The sequence below is a fragment of the Tiliqua scincoides genome, chromosome 2 (genome assembly GCF_035046505.1).
Source record: "Tiliqua scincoides isolate rTilSci1 chromosome 2, rTilSci1.hap2, whole genome shotgun sequence".
Lineage (NCBI taxonomy): Eukaryota > Metazoa > Chordata > Lepidosauria > Squamata > Scincidae > Tiliqua > Tiliqua scincoides.
Genome location: NC_089822.1, coordinates 157,123,697 through 157,142,040, shown reverse-complemented (window position 1 = coordinate 157,142,040; position 18,344 = coordinate 157,123,697). Strand labels below are relative to the sequence as shown.

Here is an 18,344-nt window from a genome sequence, read left to right as displayed (position 1 = left end):
TCCCTTTCTTTATCATGCTGCTTATCATACAGTCTTCTCAGTGCCCTAATCTTTTGCACTACCATGTTCATGTCTTCAAAACTCCATGTTCTGCAAGCACTATATGCATATCTTGAGTGAATTGAAAAGCACAAATAGGCATGACATTTGGTAGCTGTAGCAATTTCATATGTGTATGTGGAGAGGGGTGTTTAGTGCATATTTTCCATTGTAGACCTGTTGGGACCAAGTTATATGATGCTACACTTAAGTAACAAGCATGGTTTTGTACCATTGACTTGTGCATTATTCTTTCTGTTTGCAGTGAAAGAAGATGCACAGAGACTGATCAAGGAGTTTTTCAAAGCCCATGACAAGTGTGAAAGTGAGACAGACTGGCAGGATTTAACCAATTTGGAAACATGACACCTGACATGCACCAATTCTCACTGGCTTACAGTGGCTGCTGAACCTAAATCCTTAGAAGCTTCATCTTATCTAAGCTTCATGATGATATGAGAGTACTTTCAGGACCCTAGCTGGGCAGAAAGTAGCCCTGCAAAAGGGCTTTGGTGACTTTTAATTGGCATAATGGACTCCTGCTATTTGGGATGCTCTCAAACTTAATTCACAACTCTGTTGGGTGCCCTGGGATACAACCCACTTTGCTTCTTTTACCAAATACACTGAAATGGTCTGACTAGGAATCCTGCTGCTACCAAAGAAGTCTCCCTACTGCCCATTTTCTAATATGGTTTTTATCAGTAGGAGCCTTAAATAGAAAGAAATGCACCTGCATCACTCAGGGGTCATGTGCTACAGGAGGAATTGTTATGGTAAATTTACAAAACCAGCTGGGTTGACATCAGCAAGGGTATCCAGGAGAGCTGTTCTGATTTTTGCAGTTTTAAGGTACTGATTTTTTTTTTTATTATTATTCAGGAAAGTGGTAAATTGCACTAGGAATAGAAACTTTAGAAAACCCACACCCTGCTACCAGAATAAAAAGTGCTAGCAAGGGCAGTGCACTCTGGCAGAAAACGTACTTCCATGAACTAGTAATACAGAGCAGATTTAAATACAATAAATTTAAAGGGCTACTAAACATTGCATGGAAACCAAAAAACTGACACCCACTTCTTTTGAAAGAGAAGTGCTGATTTGGGTAAGGAGATTACTGTGGCATGAATTAGGAGTAGAGGTAGTTGGTGGTGTTTAACCCTGTTCATGCTGGATTACTTTTTTACTCCCAATTCACAACCCCAAGCTCACTCACCCTCTGCTGGGTTTCAAGTACATGTAGCTGAACCCCCCCCCCCCAACTCCTCTAGCCATCAGGGATTTGTTATGTACATTGGTATGTAACATGTAGTCAGGTCCTAAAAGCTTGTTTTTTTTCTTAAGTGTTTTGTTCTTCTGCCCCTCCAGGCTTTGCTGCCATGTCTTATTTTGCAGCAGTGTGGGAGTATGAAGATCCCTTCATTTGTAAATGCCATTGTGATTTGCTATCTAGAGTTTTCCAGCTAGGAGGAAGAATTTCTGTAAAGCCTTAGGAATGAACAGCCTGTGGCCTTGCCCCCACCTCCCAGATTTTGTGGTTGGCTAATTGACATTGTGCCAGTCATTTATGTTTAAACTTTGAAAAAAGGTTTTCAAAGTGGTTGGATCTCTTTGATTGTACAGCTGCAGATGGAAAAGCCTAATGTATCTTTAAGACAAGTTGACATTGCAAAGGGCTTGTGTAATGACATTGGTGTGAGCTGATTCCATATGCAAAATCTGTCCATGAAGAGAACCTGTGCTTTGCTTCTTCACACATTATGTGGTGACAAACACTTGTTTCATATAGGTACAAATGTCAAATCTAGGAGTTAGCTGTAGCTATATCAAAGAAGTGTTTGTATGTACTGACTATGTTAAGTGTAGCTGTAAAATGTTTGCAGGTGCACCTTGTAAACATAATATGGGAAGCAGCACTTTGTGTTAATTAATATAGTGTTGTCCATGAAGGTGTTAAGGAACCAGCTGTTCACGACACAGTTGACTGAGGCTGTGATAAGATTGCTTTATAAAGGCTTTGCCCTGGGGACAAACTACTGTGCCTCTCAAACCCCCACAACAATAAGACTGCTGTTGAGTATTAAAATGGCTGGAAAAAAGAATTCACAGGAGTTGATGTTGCTGTTTTTCCTGGGGCCTTGGTTTGTGAATCTTATTCCTGAAGTTGTGTAGCAGTGTTCCCCACCAAAGTAGAGTTGTGAGGAAAAGTTGGCTGTCAAATACATTGCTCTGGGGGTGGAAATGGCTTGGGAGTGCCTTGCCTAGGTAGAAGGGCAACACTTTTTTGCAGGTATTCATCCAGGTGCAGGCCAGCCTTGCCCCTTTCAGCACCTGCTGCCACTGATGCAATGTTCTGAATGGCTGTGTGTTTTCAAGGAACTATTGAGTAAAAATATTTAACTCTCTTCTTTGTTATTTACTTAAACTATGAAAGCCATATTGCTGTACTGTGCCTCCAACTATCATAATTGGCCATTTGGCATGGTGGGAAAATTGCCTAGAGGCTATTGAAAAGATGCTGCTTTATTTGTACATAGTTGGAACTGCAGAGCCTGCTGTAGGTTTTTTGCTTGGGGCAGTGACTTTTTACAATTGTGTCACGTTTACCTGTGCCTTAGTTCTGTCCTTAGAGAAGCCATTGATAGGGGGAGCTCATAGACAAAGGTGACATTGGGGGAAGTGATCTTCTGAATGGCAGTATGTGAACTAGGCTTTGTTACTAAAGATGTGACACGCTGCTAATAAAATGAATGTTACAGAGGTTATGCTGGCTACTCTCATTTCTCATCTGTTTTTTATGATGTGTTAATATGTTTTTATTTATTTTTAAATTGTTTTTAATATGTTGTAAGCCGCCTTGAGTCCCTTCGGGGAGAAAGGCGGGGTAAAAATAAAGTTATTATTATTTCTGATCCACATAAGTTGTTTGTAAGGAAAGTGCTGGTATGGCAAGGTAAGTCAGAGTGTGTGGTTCCTCCCATAGTTTCAAAGATCACCTGTAAACTGAATATTACCACTTGATGACTGAGTCCAATCTCACATTAAGTGTACTTACAGTAAATGAGACTAGAGGTGACTAACTCCGGATAGGATTGTAGATTAATAGACAGCTTCAACTTGCACCTAAACACACTGTGAAATTTTAAATTTAAATCATTAGAACTTTTCCCAGATAATAGCAGCAAGAAAATCCATCAGTAGCAAGTTTTAAATTCACCTGATAATGTAATGCTTTGGTATAGCTAATTTATTGTGGGTATTCATTTTGAGCACTCATCCATGCAATCCCAAATTCCTTATTAACCTCCAGTTTTCATAGGTTTATTTCACAGAGCACTCTGTAGTGCTCTGTGAAATTCAGCATCTTATCTCCTGAAGCTGAATTAAAATGAGGATGAATTGTTGTTCAGTATGCTGTTGGTTGTGTTTGATGTCCTGTGACACTATCACTGCTGTAGTCAAAGATTCTTAAATATTCCAGTTTTACTCAAGTTCACAATTACTTCCACAAAGGTTGTCCTTTTTAATGAATCCTCTTGCATCCTTTGTACAACTGGGAAAACATACTTTTACTAACTGGGGGGGGGATGTAATTACAAGGAAATATTTGTACAGGTGCTTGATAGCACTGTTAACCTATTTTTGCCCAGCCCACAGATATTTGGTCCCTTTTGCATATATGCAACTTTGGGCAGAAATGGCTTAAATAATCTAGCTATAAACCCACATATAATTAAACCAGAATCAAAAAGAGATTTGCTTATGTTGCAGTAGCTCTTGCACATTAGGACAGAAAAGGCAGGACATGTGAATTTTAATATCTGCACATGTGTATTGAGAAAGCTCAGGCCAGTACTACATCAGTAACTGTGAAAACCAGCAATGCTAATTGTGAACAAGTGGTAGTGTTTGATTTTGCAGAGCTTCTGCTGCTTCCTGGCAAGCCGAAGCCTGAGCAGGCTAGTTAAAAAGTATCTGTGAATGAGAGGAAAGGCTACTGCAGTGAACCTGGCCCATACTATATGGCAGAGAAAGATGTAAGATGACAAAGCTTCATGCAGATGGCTGTGATGAACTGAATCTGGAAGAATGATGAATCCATCAGGCAAATCTAGCTGGTGGCATAGTACCTGCCTGCTAGATATGCCAGAGAAGTGTAGTACCCATTTCAGTATGGTTGGAAAAGAACATTGACGTGATCCTCCATTGGCTGTCACTAAATCTTGGACTCTGTTTCTTCTGTGAGGATGGCTATTGTATGATACAATGCTTTAGCCTGTCAAGATAGAAACCTGAGTGAGATAAAGATATCCACCTGCTTTGTTTGCCACTGTATTTGCCTCCCCTCCCCCAATTGTAAGAAGAAACTTGTCCAATCAAAGCATTGGCTTACTACAATTTTGCTGTCTTTGTGACCATAAAATCATTTTTAATTGTCATAACATTTTTTCCCCAAATGATAGACCTACCCTTCTTCAAAAGAACATAGTCCTAGTATTTTAAAACCAAAATCTGATCTAGCTAGACTGGTAGTTTGTAGCCAACCACAAACTTGAATCAATTAAACATGTTTGAGACAGCTTCAGGAGAAGCACCTCTTGGGCCCACTAATTTGCCCATTCCTCCCAATGCGCCTCTTGCTTTTCTATTTCAGGCCAGGAATGTATGTACTGCAGAATGGACCCCCTGCCTTGAGTCTGGGAGGCCCAGCCTTCTGTGCCATCAAGTTTACAAAAATGAATCCAATTTACTTTTGATGTAAGGATATTTAACTGAAAATAGTTCATAGCAGCTCTTACCTGTTCCAGTTCAAACCATATTGTTTTGGGATATTCTGCTGAGCCATAGTTAACTTCCACACCAGGAGTACCAGAGTCATCCAGAGGCCGCAAGGTTTGTATCCTCTGCATCTCCTTCAGTGGAATGAGGCAATGAAGCTTCTGGGGGATAGAGAGAGAAAAACTGCCATTAGGATTGGTATCTTACAGTACAGGATTAGATATTATGAAAAAGCAAGCTCTTGCCAGACAAGTTCATCTTAAGCACTACAGTTACTACAGGACTTTCCACTTTTAAATCGGCTTTTGTGCTTTTAAAAGCCCTGAATCAGCAAAATCTTGAATCAGAGTAGATGTTCATAGCAACGTAATCTTCTGCATGTGAGAGAGCATTCCATCCCAGTATTTTCCTTTCCTTAGAAATGTCTTCTGAGAGACATTTTCTCTGTGTAAACACAAGTACACCATGCAAGAATATCCCATCATTCAGATGTAAATGATGACGAAAATACTGAACATGACAATTTGAGTGCAATTACTCTTATAATTCAACAACATTCTTTATGAATAAGCATTAAATAAGAGCCACTTCAAATGTCATGCTTTCTGTACTGAAGTTGCCAAAAAAAAAACCCCCACTCAGGCTTAAAGCCCTTCATCTGCCTAACCAGAACATTTACACACTGATTAGCACATTCAGCCCAATCACACACATTCACTGCAAGAACAGTGTAGTGACACCTTAAAGAGTGATCTCTTGTGGCGTTAGCAATCATGAACTAGAGCCCAATTCATAATACACATGAAGTGTCATCATTCTTAAAAAGGCTGGATTTCTACTTCATAAAGCAAAATGCAGTGACTCCCATAATGACAAATTCAAGAGGATTCACTGTGTTTTGTTGCAGCAAAACTAATAATATTTCAGGCATCCACTGCTGTCCATTTCTTTGTAAGGAGATATAAGTTTGATCCTTATGGCATATATGGAGAAAGCAGCTGTCTCATGGACAACATGAGTAGTCTGTAGGAACTGTAGTCAAACTTCTAGAGGGTAAACTAGAGCAGGGGCCCCCAAACTTTTTATTGCAAGGGCTACATTGTCTGATGCAGTGTCAAGGGCTGGAAAATAAATAAAATAAGAAACAGAAGGGAGGGTACGGATTTTGAAAAATCCCTCCTCCTAACTCCACTCCTGAGCATCGTCTGAACCCCTCTCAGTTTCCCTACTGCTCTGTCCCTCACACACATGTGCCCTCTAAGTGCCTCCACTTGCTCCCCCCCAAAAGAAACCAAGCAAAGGAAAACTGCAATTGGTTTTTTCCACTCATATCTCAAGTCACCCAGCACTCCAGAAGCCAAGCTTCTTCTCCAGCTCCACTCCAGCACCTCCTCCTTCCAACTCCACTCTGGAGTATAGTCCAAATCCCACTCAGCTTCTTCCCCCCCCCCCACTTTCTCTCTCCCCCCCCCCAAACTCACTCAAGCAATGCTACAGTTTTTTTGGTTTTTAAGCTGGCGCTCAAAGACACCCAGTGAACCTTCTCTCCAGCAGGCTGGCCGGCCACATTTGAGGCCTGAGGCAGCTGCTGAAACACCCCCCCCCCCCGCTGCAGTCTCACTCCTGGCTCCTTGCCAGTGCAAGCCCAGCAAGTCATGTTTGGCATGTACCACTAGTGCTGCAACAAGGCCCCAGCTGCCAGGTGGTCTCACTCTCAGTGCAGAGAGCCTGCATCCGCATTCTGGGAGCTGCCCCAGGCAGCGCTATCATCCAGGCAGCAGGGCAACACGGGGGCTGGATAAAATCATCCCATGGGCCAGATGTGGCCCAAGTGCTGGGGTCTGGGGACCCCTGACCTAGAGGATCAAAGAGGAATGGGGTCCTTTGCAAGAGGCCCAGAATCATACCACTTACCAGCCTGGCCCTCCCTTTCATGGCTTTATTTTGCTAAATGCTTTCATGATCAAATAAAAAAAATACCTTGCACTCTTAGAAGCGTGCTAGAGCCATACCTGGGTCTGTCCATTCGCTACAACAATCTGTTCCTGACTCACTCCTACAAAGCAAGGCTTAGGGAGCCCAGGTGTGCTGATCCGTTCCACAGGATAAACATTGTAGCCAAAAAGTGGCATCTGGGTCATGTGCTCTGGAAGAAGCAGGAAGCTGTTATACTGTCAGCCTTCACTGGCCAAACTATTAAAGCTGGGAATCTGTAGTCTGCCACAAACTAATTCCAGTTCAGCGTTGGCTGTATCGGCTACAAAGCATGTAGCTAAAGAGCAAGGATCTTGTGTCCAAAAGCTGCCATGGTTACTGAACTCCAAGTACTCTGCCTCCCTAACAGCTGTGGTTGGTCAGAAAATTATTGCATAATTCTGCACTCATCCTCTTTAATAGTTTCCAAGTAGAAGGATTATGCAGCTGCTTTTCCTTTTGAAAGAGATTTGGATATTCTCAGGTACAAAAATCTTTTCCATTTTTGTATTACTGATACAGTTGATAGTCATCCTTCAAAAAATACTAACATTTGTACACAAGTGCCTACCTAATCCAGAATGCAAAGTCTGTTTGTGGGAAGTTAGGAGCACAAACGCATTTTCATATCTGAAGCAAGAACAGTGATTGTCCACTATGATGAGTTTTGTCTATTTTTTACTTTGTTTTGGGGCATTTCTGGTCCCCCAGGGGCTTCTGTGCTGGCTCAGCAGCCTAAAACTTGCCAAGCCTGTCTGTTGTGAAGTGATAGGAAGGGGGACTGGGTGGATTTCATTGCTCCATGACATCACTGAACCCAAGTTACTTAGGTTCAAACACAGGGCCTAACCTCACGGGGTCGGTGGAGGACAAAAAAGGATAACCTCTATCTGTACAGCTCTTTCAGTCTTTGAAGGAAAGTACTGTACAAATGAAATAGATTCTCCTCAAATTCCAGGACATCATATTTAGAACACCAAGTATGACCAGGAAACCGGTGCAAAAGTTGTAATTACAAAATAAGAAATAACAGTTCAGGTGCCCAGTTGAACTCACCGATGAAACTGATTTTTGCTTCTTGTTTCTCAAGTGGTTTCATGGTTTCCAGTTTTGAGGTCACCAAGGCTTGAACACGCTCTGGGTTGGTGAGATGTGCCAGATGCTCAGGAATGTACTCTATCAGCTCCTGTCTATTTAGATGAACAGAAAATAAAAGTGATTATGAACTATAGCTGAGCTTCAAATGGAAAATATAAAATATATTCAACAAGGTCGAGTAAAGCAGGTCAAGTAGAGTAGTGTAGAGCAGAATGAACTATTGAGGAGTTAACTGAAGGCATTCCTGCATGCCAAGATACATGATTATGGACACAATCGTGGTGGCGGTGGTAGTCTGTAAAGAGGGGTGGAATGCAGAAATTCCCTGCAAGATGTGGGGCCTCTTCAGATGCCACTCTCCTCATCACCTTTAGACAGAACAAACAAGTTTCAAGTATGTCTTCATCTGCCCCTCATCTGCTAACCTGACCCTGGATACCGTAACTGCTGAAAAGAGTGGAACTCCTGAGAAAAGGACGTTTTGTCACTTTGAGGGACTGATCTCTGTTGGATGCTGAATTCTTGTCTGCACACACACCACTGAAAGCAATGAAAGGGTGTTCCCCCATAAATCCCCCCCAAGGAGAGTGACTCACGTGGAAGGGGTAGATCCAGCTCCTCTGGCCCAGTGCTGGAGGAGGGCAAAGGTACCCACCTGTTCCTCCAGTCTGTTGATGTGCTGCAATTGCAGTTTCCCTTCCATGTAATTCTGCAGCACCTATGAGTGACCCAGAATAAAGCACACGCCATTATACTGCACTCTTCTAGTGCATCAGCAGGAATCACTTTTGCATCTTTCTGTATCCTGCATGCCAACAACCTCATCTCACTGAAATAATCATGCCATAATCATATTGTCCATATCATAATCATTTCCTTTGACCACAAAACATGAAGCACTGTTTGGAGTAACCTTTCAAAGGACTTTTTACGTCTTCTGCAAAGCTAGCCTGTGCATAGCTGTAGAATTCCAGGCAGGTCCTCTATGTGAACAAGACTGAAAAGGGTCTCTCCTTAGCTTACCTGACTGTAGTGAATGTTGATGTAAACTGCATTTTCAAAGTGCAAGGGAAACTTCCAGGAGATCCTCCGGAAATCCAATCCTATTGAGCTCTCCTGTAGTAAATAATCATGGATGTAGTCCTTCTGGTGCAGGGGTCGCACAATCTTGCCTGAGGAGGGCAGGAAAAAATCACCTTGAATACTTATGCATCACGCCCACTCAGACTAAAGCAAGTCCACTCCATTCTCTCCTTCCAAAATGAAAGGCAGTCTAGAGCCCTTCCTCTTCTGCTCAACTGGAGAAAACAAACCCATTAATATGTGCATAACTTTCCCTTGCTGAAAGCAATGGGTCTCACAATGTGCTTACTTATAGCTGAATCATTCCTCATTTTTTTTCTTAAACAATGGTGTTTGGACTTGCCTCTTCATCTAGTTTCCCTCTTTCCTCCCTTGACTTTACACACCCTCAGCTGTCTTTTTGTGTAACTTCAGCTCTTTTCTTGTTGCCCAACACAGTTAAGGTGACTGGAGGGGGGCATTTTAGCTGAAACTGGTATACAGCTCCTATGGCCATCATCACCAGAGGATCAAGTACTTCTAGACAGAGAAGAATTACCAGGCTGCAACACACTCCCTGGTCAAAAGACCATCTCCAAGTTGTCTGGGTTTCAGTACTGTTTGCTCACCCTCTCTTTGCCTGCCCACTACTGGCTTCAAGTAGTAACAACAACAACAACTCGGTATTTATATTCTGCCTTTCTGGTCATTGGATTACCTGTACTTCTCTGACTTTATTCAAGGCGGTTTACATATGCAGGCTGTTTCTAAATCCCTCGATGGGATTTTTACAATCATAGAAAGGTTCTCTCTTTCACTTGTATCTTGTAGTCACTTGTATCTTTGATCACAATCAATCAGCTTCTTTTGGTGATGCTGCACATGTCTCAAGAAGTTTGTTTACAAACCAGTAGCATCCATGCATTAACTCATTAAGGGTCCAATTCTAACTAGTGCCAAAGCAGCTGTGCCAATCAGGTGTCCACGGCATCCTGTAATATGGGCAGTCACAGAGGCCTCCCCAATGTAAGGGAACGTTTGTCAGGGCTGCATTGCAGCTGCATCAGTGCTGGAAAGTTGGATAGGACTGGGCCCTCAGTGCTTTCCTCCCACAAACACCTCCTGCAGGGCATTCAGGAATTGTGAACCACTGAGGACCACACCACTGTTATAGTGTGATATGCAAAAAGGAGCAGAGGGACCATGAACATCATAACCATAAGAATACTTTCTTAACATCTGAGCCCAGGATTTGATAGTTTCCATGCCAAGCCTGGGCCCTCAATAATTTCTCTAGCACCAAGAGAGTTGGAGTCCTGGTAGGAGGCAAGAAGGAAGATCATTGAGGCTCTGAGCTGCATCAAAGAACTTCCATCTGTCGCAGAGGACACCATAAGAAAGCATCCTGGAGTTGACCATCAGCTACTGCAGCCACTTGCCATTGTCTTTACTAGCGAGGATAGCAAATTCTTGAACCTCCTCTGGCTCTGTGATCCCTATCTGCTCACTGATTTCATTCAGCAACTCTGCAGCCACCTGTAGTCAAAGGAGAAAGAAAAAAAAAAACCCTGAGTCTTGTACAGTTGTGGTCAGCCGCAACTAGCCTCTCAATCATTTGGAATTAGGGCTTGCAAGTGAGAGTGTTGACTTCTAAGAAGGCTGGAGTCTCAGCCCCTATCATTTTAAACATTAATATACTGGAAGGAAGGTGGGATTTGGTTTTTATTTTAATTCCCTGCTGCCTGCCCTGTGCCTTTGGGATAGGCTACAAATATGAACAAAAACCATGGAATTTTGGAAGGGGCAGAAATGAGCTACAAATTGCCTAGTTTCCAAACAATTATGCAGTTACTCTTAGATTCCTATCTAGGGAAGAGAGAGTGAAGAAGATGAAGCTGCTCTGCATTCTGATCCAAACAGTCAGGGAGGGACTCAATCATGTTAGTTTGTTGCAGCAAAACTAACAAAGAGTCTTGCAGCACCTTAAAAACTAGAACATCAGTCTGAAGATGGGGAGCTTTTGGTGTGCTATTGGGCTTCAGAGCACCCTCTTGTCATGAATATGGGCAGTTCAGGCCTAGTAGCATTGCAAAGCCTGAACCAAAGTAACCCAGTAACATAGTGGCTTGCATCCTAGCTGCAAGGAATTTACAACTCATGAAAGGTGATAATGTAGCAACTCAGTAGACCGAGAGGCGCACATGAATCTCCAGTGGGGAGGGGGAGAACTAAGAGGGCTAGCATCCAGCCCCACTTCGAGAAGATTCTGTCCCCAAGAGTTCTGATTGGTCAGTTCAAATAAGTACAGAATCACCCCATGCTGTTGGCATGAGAAGTATAAGAACAGAGCCCGGGGGGGGGGGGTGTCTTGGCCTTTGTCCTTTGTCTCTTGGTGGAAAAGGTGGTGGGTGCACATCCTGCCCCGCCAGGACCATGTGGCCCCATAGGTAACTGGGCTGAAGATCTACAAAAGAAGCTGACCCAGGTGAGAGTTAGGAAATAATAGAGATAGCCAGTTAGCTTTGTTATTTTATGCTGATATGTTTCCTAGAAGTTTTTATGCCTCTAGCATTTGCTGCCTTTTGTAACTTTTGTAACAACTATGTAATTAATAAAGTAAAAATCCTTTTACCATGTTGTTTCATTGACTGTTGGGGACAAAGTTTCAGAATCCTGCCTAGCCGTTCAGCAAGCTACCAAATCCTCATTGAGGACTGGTAACTTGAGGGCTGAGACTTAAGTAAAGAAAGTGCTCAGTGCCTACAAGGGATATAATTAAGCCTAGAGGGTCTCAGTGTCCCTGGACTGAGACACTGGCACATACAGGGTGGTGGCAGTACTACCGAACAGGGGTCCTTGAGGCTCTAGGGTTCAAGAATCAAGAACTCTGAGCACCCAAAACCCTGGGAATGTGTGACGAAGTATATGACACCTCTCCAGAAGCAGCTTCTCATGCCTCTGGAGAAGTTGATGCCCACATTCAGGAGAAACTTCAGAAGCAGCCATTGAGGCAACAAGTACTGCTGCCTGAAAGGAAAAAGAATGAGAAATCCCCAGGGCAGTTGTTAGCCTTCCTGCATTCCTAAGGTTATTTGCAACTATGAGAGGAAAAAGAAAGAATATTGAGGCCGCATAGTTCCTCAGAGGGGTGAAGAGATTGACCACAGCCATCTCCAACAGGAAGAGATGACTTCCCTGACCTGACTTCCTTAACCTCTGCATCCAAAGACTGCTCATCACTAGTATGGGCCTAGCCAGCACTGCTACCCCCCAATGCTGTAGTGAAGATGCACTAACAGGAACTCACCGTGAACGTCTTAATTTTTGTGTTGTATTTGACATCTCCAGGCAGGCTGACCACTATCTGTCGAGAAACTCGTCCTTTCTGCCAATGGAAAAGCACACAGAGTTGAATCATTGTGCCCACTCAAAGGGCAGGAAAGACCCAGGCAAAGTGAAGAACTTTACTACACAGTTACCAGAAGTGCTTCCATTTCCACACGGAATGGCAGGTGCCGGCGGCCTCCATACATGACCATTTTCCTCAGGTTAGTCTGGCAAATTCTGGCCATTTCTGAAGATGAGAAGGGATAAAGGAGTGAGCGGTCTTTTGATCGTTGAACAGTGAACTCAAAAGCCTCTGCTCAGAAGTGAACTGTAAACGTGTCCCACAGTTGGTGTGGAGATGCACAGGGCTGTGTCCAGCCAAGTATGTGGGTCCTCTGTTGTCTTGTAGCAATGATAGAACATCAAGGAATATACTCAAGTGAGGCAAGGGTGAAGTATGCTCCCAGTAAGGAAATCCAACCAAATGGCTCAGAACCCAGGCCTCAAATCATTTCTGCCACAGCTCCTCACTAACATCAGAATGCAAGACCACAGCAGGGAAATGGGTTCCGCCATGCTTTCAAGGGTGCCCAACAAAAGAACTGTTTAGTAGCTCTGAGGTCGCTGTTGGTGCCTTCAGCAAGACAGCCAAATGTAAGGAATTACCTGCATTCACCCAAGTTTCACTTTAGAAGATCGTACCGTAAAGACCCCTTCTAGACCAGAGGCTTATATAATCTACAAAAATAGGGCACAGAGTGCCTGCTGTCATGACTTGAGAAAGAGCTGCATATTTAGTAGGCACATGGACTGGAATCCAATTAAATGGTAGAATCCTTCCCTTTTTAATTAATAAAACTAATAATAATAATAAAACTTTATTTCTATCCCGCCCTTCTCCCCAAAGGGACCCAGTTTTTTGTTTTTTGTTTTGCATATTGCATATTTGCATATGCATATTGCATAATTGCAATGCGGTTCCATTTAGTCTCCAATTAAGGCAGAAGAATCCTTCCCACCGTTTGCCATGAGCCAGATCAGGATCTCCCCAAGCTCAGCTCCTATTAAAAGGACTATAAATGAAGGAGCAACTGAGCACATGTTATGAGGAATCTTCTGTTGTTCTCCATCAACTCTAATAGTTCCCTCAGTCCTCTTGAACATTGGGCTGTGGGCCTGCTGACAATGGTAGAGTGTTTTCTTTTGCCATTTTCAGGAGACAGATTGTACCTGTGAAAGGACTGGTGCTGTCAGAACTGGCCTGCTGCAGATACTTGGTGGCATAAGGCATCAAGGTGTTGGAAGGGAGGAAGTATCCAGTCATGAGGCTCAGAAGCTGCCAGCCAGAGTGGCAGCTGGCCCTGCAGGAGGGAGAGAAACAGCACATGGTGCGTATCACGCAGACAGCAGACCGGAGAGGCAGCTGCATGTGTGTATACCAAAGCCCGGGACCTTTATGGGCAGGGAAACAATGGTAGAGCTAGCTCGGAAGAGGCAACCAGAGTCTCACTGCAGTGAAACAGACAAGGGAAATGTAGAAGTGGAACCAGTACAAGCAGAGCCCAGCAGCTGGGAGACACACCCGTTGTGTCCACATATTGGCTATAAATAAAAGTGATTTGAATTATATTTCAAACAACTTGTCTTGTGCGCTTATTGGAGGTGCACGGGTTGATGGTGGTTTCTTTCCCCTTTTCTCTACACACCTAGACCAGTGGTTCCCAAAATGTGGGTCAGGACCCACTGGTGGGTTGCGACTTGGTTGGTTGCCAAAGGGTGACGGAAAGATCAGATAACTAATTGCCTCAAGCCCTGAGGCTATTCAAAAACCAGATACTGTAGCTGCTAACTATCCTTCAAAGAGCTCAGCTCCTGCAGTTTGCAAGCATGTGTAAATATAGGGAGATAAGTGTTTGAGGGTCTTTTTTCTGGTTATTATTACTAATAAATAAATAAATATTTCTTTGCAGATCTCCTTTTTTATAGTAGTAGTCTAGTAGTAAACCTAGGTGGGTCCCAATAGAGCATCATTTTAAAAAGTGGGTCCTGGTGATAAAAAGTTTGGGAACCACTGATCTAAACCAGGGGTGCCCAAACCCCCGCCCTGGGGCCATATGCGGCTCTCGAGGCCTCTCAATGAGATTTGTTGAGATTTGGCCCTCCAGAGATTTATTGGAGCCCGCATTGGCCCGACGCAACTGCTCTCAGCGTGAGGGCGTCTGTTTGACCTCTCGCATGAGCTGTGGGATGAGGGCTTCCTCCACTGCTTGCTGTTTCACATCTATGGTGCAGTAGCAGCAGCAAAGGAAGGGCCAGCCTTGCTTTGTACAAGGCCTTTTATAGGCCTCGAGCTATTGCAAGACCTTCATTCATTCATATAAGTTCATCTTTAATATATTCATTTATGTATACTTATGTAAATGTATTCAAATTTTAAATGTAAATTAATTCTTTTTTTCCCTGGCCCCTGACACAGTGTCAGAGAGATGATGTGGCCCTCCTGCCAAAAACTTTGGACACCCCTGATCTAAACCAAAAGGTCTCTGCTTTTCTACTTTGGACTTGCAACACCACCATGAATTCCTAACAGACCCACATAAAATTTGTCTTTCCAGTAGGAGTTCAATTACACAGTATTTTTACATCCCAACCTACGTGTTCCCCTCTCCCTTCAATGTCAAAGCTCCCACCTCCACCCAAGCAGTACTTACTGATTGGGGTTCTGGGTGATCTGCTTGATGACCTGACAATAAATCTCATCCTGCAGGTTTTCCTTCTCTTTACAAAGCTGTACCAGGCAGAAAGATGTAAGAGAAAAGCAAGACAAAGTCCAGAACTTCTCATCATGTATAGAATAGGGAGACTCTAGCACTGTTTCCTAACTTCTACCACTGCAGGAGATTGAACAATATGTGGGCCAGCAGAAGGGTGTCAAGGTTTTTCCCTGTCTGTGTAAAGGTGGCTGAAATAACTCAGACTTTCTCCAACTGATTCCATGTTGCCACCCCTTTCCAAGGGGTGGGTGGCTAGAACTATCCACTGCCTCCCACCCTTCCAGGAGCCCAGGGTCATTCAGGAAGGATTGCGATTTTACCCTTCAGTTCCCATTCTAGTCACCCTCGCCCACACAAGTCCATCAAGCAAAAAGCCACAAACCTGGAGGATTTCATAGATGCAATCCATCTTGCTCTGGTTTTTGAGGTGTGGCTGGTCTCCCATGAATCTCATCAGAGCTGCAAGATAGGAGTTAGCATTAAGCTTGGCTTTTGCTCAACTACGAAGATAAAATTATGGGTTTGAGCATTATGGATGAACTTCTGATGCACTGAGATCAGAAAAGATGAGGGATAAGGTCTCTTTCAGCACTGGCAAGTGCAGACCAACAGAAGAGGCAGATGCCTGGTCATTGATATTGCTTGGTTCCATAAAGGAAGAGCACATTGCTGTTAGAGACAGAAATGTTCAGAAATCTGTTGTGCTCCCTGGGGCATTTGGTGGGCCGCCGTGAGATACAGGAAGCTGGACTAGATGGGCCTATGGCCTGATCCAGTGGGGCTGTTCTTATGTTCTTCTGTTCTCAGCCCCTTGCTTCTTTTCAAGGGCTGTACTGCCCAAGGCTCTAGCAATGCAGTTCTTATCATGCTTCACAAGATCAACACATACTCATAAAACTTTTTGTAGCCAGTTCATTCATCTCGCCATCCGAGTAGAACAGGAGTGCTTTCTCGATTGGAACCTGTGAAGTTAGAATATAGGAAATAAACAAGCGAGTGAGTGGAGCCAAGTCCAAAGGGTGGCCTCACGGCAGCAAGTGAGAGCGGGGCGGGGGGGAGCTGGCAGAAACACAGGTGCTAACTGAGAAGCAGCATGAATAGCTTCAGCAATAATCTTCGAAAGAAAGTCACCAGTCAAGCAGTTGCCTTTCAACTATACCCACACCAAACGAAACAGGAGGTACCCAGAAAGGATTCTCTCACTCTTCCTCTGAATTACCTTAGTGTGCTCAACCAAGAGAGCTGGGTTCTTCTCTTCAGTGCTCATTCCCTTCCACCTTAGCCTAGCAGACACAAAAAGTGAGCATGTCATCAAAGAAGGCTGGTATAAGAGACATTCCATACCCACAGTAGCAGTGAGGCACAACAGTGATTCTTAAGCTGGGGTCATGGACCACTGATGAACCAAAATTTAAGCAAGAAATGCTGAAGAATGAGACATTGCTTTGAAGTTTTCCACTGTGACCCCCTGCTCTACTCGAGAAATCAGCCGCTTTCCAGTTTAAATTTAAACTGAATAAATGACTTGCATATTCAGTATGAGACTGCAGTAGAAGCTTCAGAGAAATCTTCACTTTGCACACAGTTTTTTCATCTACCGTAATGAATGCACAGCATGAAGGGCAAAGGAAAGCCTTGCCAGGAAGTGAGGAGATATTGCTAGATTCATATGTCGGCTCACTAAGAAATGCATCAGCCAAGCCACTTATGCAGGCCAGTTCTTACATTCCGGCTACCTGATGAAAAGATTTCCTCATGGGGACTTACGTGGGGCAAAAAAGCCTTTCTTGAACCAATTTTAATAAGTTAGTCATCTCCAAGTCCAAACCTACATGGGAAGCTGACAAACCATGTTGACAGTGTCTTTGGCCCAAATCCAAACCCACTTTCTAGCACTAGCATAGCTGTGCCAATGGGACGTGTGCTGCATCCTGCAGTTGGGGGGCACTCACAGAGGCCTCCTCAAAGTAAGGGAATGTTTGCTCTGCATTGCCCTTATGTCAGTCCTGGAAAGTGGGTTAGGATTGTGCCCTTTGTTACAAAAATGTGTCTTGCTCAGCGTCAATCCTAGAAATGATGGATTCCAAAGTAATTACCAAGCCTTTTCTCTTGTCTCATTAACACTTGTTTGAAGTGCTTGGCAAATGAAAATGAAATTCTTTTGCTAAGCATTGATTCCTCCCCTTATTTTAATGGCCCATGTGAACTTTTGCAATGGGAAACTCTGAGTTTATTAACTAAACCATTTATTCTTAGAAGGATCCTAAATTCAGTGAATTCTCCCTTCAAAAGGAGTAGAGTGGCACTCTTGTCAGCACTGGTTAATCTTAAGTTAGCCATCCTGGATGCTGTTTGGGCAAGAATGCCCAAAGTGAAAATTTTCTTTTTCCAGAAGTGTACCTTTGAAAAAGGAGATTTTTCCCTATAGAAAAGCATCAGATTTGTCCACCTATCATTGAAAGATTTAACTATTGTCTTTCTTAGATTAGATACCTTATATCGTCATACCAGCTCAGCAGAGTAACACCAGTATAAAGTCATAAAAATTAGAAGTTCGGGGGGAGATTTACACATGATTTTCTAAAATTGAAATTTGTTTTTATATATATACACAAGAGAAAACAATATATTCTGAGTCATAGTTAAGGAAAAAAGAATAATAAAATAACAGAATTCCAGAGGGTCACTAAACTCTCCAAAAAAAGCTGTAATTGCAGGTTATTTTATTTACAGGATATTTTATTTATTTCATATTTTTATACTGCCCTTCCTCCAAGGAGCTCAGGGTAGTGTACATAGTTCCTTCCCTTCTTTTGTCCTCACAACAACCCTGTGAGGTAGGTACGGCTGAGAGATACTGACTGGTCCAAGGTCACCCAGGAAGTTTCATGGCTAAGTAGGGATTTGAACTTGAATCTTCAAGGTCTAAGTCCAACACCAGAATTGTAAGTTCATTAAGCAGGGAAAAGAAAGGGGGAAACCACCACATGGTAAGGCAGAATGTTGGGATTTTGTTGAGAATTCAATTACACAGAATAGGTCAAATTCTAAATATACGTTGATATTTTGCTGGAATGTGGAGTGGTGTGGACAAAGGAGAGGAAAGGATGGACCCATATCATTGCTTCTTCTGAGTGGGATTTCTTGCCAGCTGTATTTGAGGAGTAAGTTCATTTATAGCCTATATTTTTCATTTATTATAAAGTTCCCACTGTTCAGAAGACTGGTGGGAAGTTTTTCTCACCACACATCATTTTGCTTCTGTGAACAGTTGTTTAAGGATGTATTGCA

General features: G+C 43.2%; 2 protein-coding genes across 7 annotated transcripts in view; one reads left to right on the top strand and one right to left on the bottom strand.

The window, feature by feature from the left end:
- The window catches only part of RECQL5 (RecQ like helicase 5), an 83,698-nt gene that overhangs the window by 63,581 nt on the left and 1,773 nt on the right, over positions 1–18,344 (top strand). For 5 of the 6 annotated variants that reach the window (XM_066616487.1, XM_066616485.1, XM_066616484.1 and 2 more), the window contains one exon: positions 305–2,806. In XM_066616487.1, coding sequence (XP_066472584.1) covers positions 305–405 — 101 coding nt within the window. In that variant the 3' untranslated portion in view covers positions 406–2,806. Of the gene's footprint in view, positions 1–304; positions 2,807–12,300; positions 12,501–18,344 lie in introns of those variants that run through there. The other variant, XR_010793835.1, reaches the window with a different exon arrangement.
- Positions 4,256–18,344, bottom strand: part of MYO15B (myosin XVB) — an 83,525-nt gene continuing 69,436 nt past the window's right edge. The window contains 14 exon segments of the mRNA XM_066612879.1: positions 4,256–4,315; positions 4,839–4,979; positions 6,831–6,964; positions 7,849–7,982; positions 8,487–8,608; positions 8,914–9,062; positions 10,392–10,488; positions 12,260–12,337; positions 12,432–12,526; positions 13,510–13,640; positions 14,991–15,067; positions 15,436–15,512; positions 15,943–16,015; positions 16,273–16,336. Of these exon segments, the coding sequence (XP_066468976.1) occupies positions 4,256–4,315; positions 4,839–4,979; positions 6,831–6,964; positions 7,849–7,982; positions 8,487–8,608; positions 8,914–9,062; positions 10,392–10,488; positions 12,260–12,337; positions 12,432–12,526; positions 13,510–13,640; positions 14,991–15,067; positions 15,436–15,512; positions 15,943–16,015; positions 16,273–16,336 (1,432 nt within the window).